This window comes from Otolemur garnettii, unplaced genomic scaffold (assembly GCF_000181295.1).
Source record: "Otolemur garnettii isolate 467f Iridium unplaced genomic scaffold, OtoGar3 scaffold00030, whole genome shotgun sequence".
Classification (NCBI taxonomy): domain Eukaryota; kingdom Metazoa; phylum Chordata; class Mammalia; order Primates; family Galagidae; genus Otolemur; species Otolemur garnettii.
Window position 1 is genome coordinate 1,578,576 of NW_003852425.1, and position 2,094 is coordinate 1,580,669.

Genomic DNA, 2,094 nt, shown 5'->3' on the forward strand with positions numbered 1-2,094 from the left:
TTTTTTTTTGCAGTTTTTGGCCAGGGCCAGGTTTGAACCCAACACCTCTGGTATGTGAGGCCAGTGCCCTACTCCTTGAGCCATAGGCACTGCCCCTGATTCTACTTTCTAACAAACATTTCACTTCTCAAAATATTTTCCAATGAAGTCTTTAACTCATTGGGCTGCTTTTTCTTTTATGCTAAAAGAAAGAGTGCCACTCACAGATTTCTCTCAGCAGCCTTCATAACCCTACTTAGAGACCCCAGGGAGGAGCAAACAGAGACTAAGAGAGAATGGGGAAACTGAGAAAAGCTGCATCACAGGGTCTATAAGCAAGACCCCAGCCTGCCAGGGCCCTGGCATAGCTCTGGGTGCCAGCAGCCCCAGGAGAGAAGTTCTCAGACCAACAAGGCTGACTTTCTACCTGTCAGGGGTCTCTGAACTTTCTGTGCCATCTCCCATCTCTGCTACTCTCAAAATATATATGGCCCCTTCAGCCAATGCCACATCTCTCCCTCCCTACTTCATAGGTGGCACTTTCTCCCAATCCCGCCTTCCTAAAGAAGGCACAGGCTAGCCAGCAAGGCTTGTGCCTCAGACAAGTTGCCCAGCACGTACCTCCTCCCTTCTCAGCAGTTTCCTGGGACTCTTCATGTTCCAGATGCTTCCTCTTTTGCCGCCGTTTCATAGCATCAACTGGAAGAACCCCTAGAAGATGCTTAATGTCCAGCTCACCCTTTTCCCAATAGGTTGGCCCCTCTTGGCTCTCAGGAAATTCGTTAAAGTGATTCAGTACAAATCGAAGTAGTCAAGTCTCCCAAATGGCTAAAGAACTCACACCACTTAGTGAACCAGCAGCACTGCCCAGTGCTCACTGCACTGCAGGGCTGTTAAGGGTCAAAGGTCACCAAGCCCACAGCAGAATTCCCTGACCTCGATGATGACATCAGAGCATTCTTCAGACCTAGATCCAACACAGTCTCTGCAATGGCAGACACCTTGTTTTTAAGAACAATTCTTTTTCCCCAATGGAACCTCTCTAATGAATTCAACTCTAGTCTTTCAAATGTGGCAGAATATTTTGAGATGTAATGTGTTTCTGTTTAACTTTTTTCCTTTTCTTTCTTTTTTTCACTCTTCCCTTCTGCACTTAAGCAGGTAACAGGCTCTGTGTTCATTGCTCACAGGAGGGGTAAGGCGGGGCTGAGAGCAAAAATAGCATGCTGATCATCTTGACTTTTATTTCTAAACTCCAAACTCCATAGGAAAGAGCAAACTTGAGCAGAAACATAAGGGAAGCAGGATTCCCTTTTTTCCCCTTCTTATCCCACTACAGTATTGAGAGGTGCTGATTAGGTCAGAGAGAGAGAGAAAGAGAGAGATCTACAAACTGTGGAAGAGAGGAGCCCTCTAAAGTGTGGCTGGAGAGGTAAATGTAGCAAAAATTCTAAGAGGAGATGGCTGCATAGTGCATGCAAGCAGAATCATGGCAACCTGTCCCATGCATGGCACAGAAACCACCAAACATCAGCTAGCCATGGTGGCTGAGCTGTTGGGTGCCCCAATAGCTCTTGACCGTGCTCTCACCCTACCTGCAAAACCTTGATTCTATATCATTTCTAAATAAGGATGAGTGGAAGTCCAAATAGGACATCAGCAAAACCAAGGCTTAAATTTATAAATTAAGTGAAGTTATACCAAAAAAGAAAAATTCCATACTATTTCTTGCACATCTCTGCTCATGGGCTCAAATTTATACCAGTTATAAGTGGCAACCCATCTGGATCTCTCTGATTCCAATCTAAAATTAGAGACACCTCATTCTGAGGCAGTGGCCCCAATCCAGTGGCAATATTGGTGTACAGGAATGAGGTGGACTCCCAGAAGTCACTGCTGACACGAGAAATACTCAGCAGACTAAGGTGGGCCCAAATTTGAAAGAGCACCTCAAAATACCCTAAAGTCCTCAGGGAGGAGAGTAGAGAGAGGGCAAAGGTAATCTTGTGAAAACTTGCTGATAGCATAAATCTTCCAGTTTCCTAGAGAATTTCCAAAAAAGAAGGGGCAAAGAGCATTTTTAAAAACTTTTTGTGCTAGAAGTTTTTAACATAC

At 44.9% G+C, this 2,094-nt stretch overlaps 1 protein-coding gene across 1 annotated transcript in view; it reads right to left on the reverse strand.

Moving 5' to 3' along the window:
* FAM170A (family with sequence similarity 170 member A) overlaps nucleotides 1-685 on the reverse strand; it is a 6,544-nt gene extending 5,859 nt beyond the window's left edge. The window contains exon 1 of the mRNA XM_012804598.1: nucleotides 601-685. Coding sequence (XP_012660052.1) covers nucleotides 601-670 — 70 coding nt within the window. The 5' untranslated portion in view covers nucleotides 671-685. The remainder of the gene's footprint in view (nucleotides 1-600) is intronic.
* Between the last annotated feature and the right edge of the window lie 1,409 nt (nucleotides 686-2,094).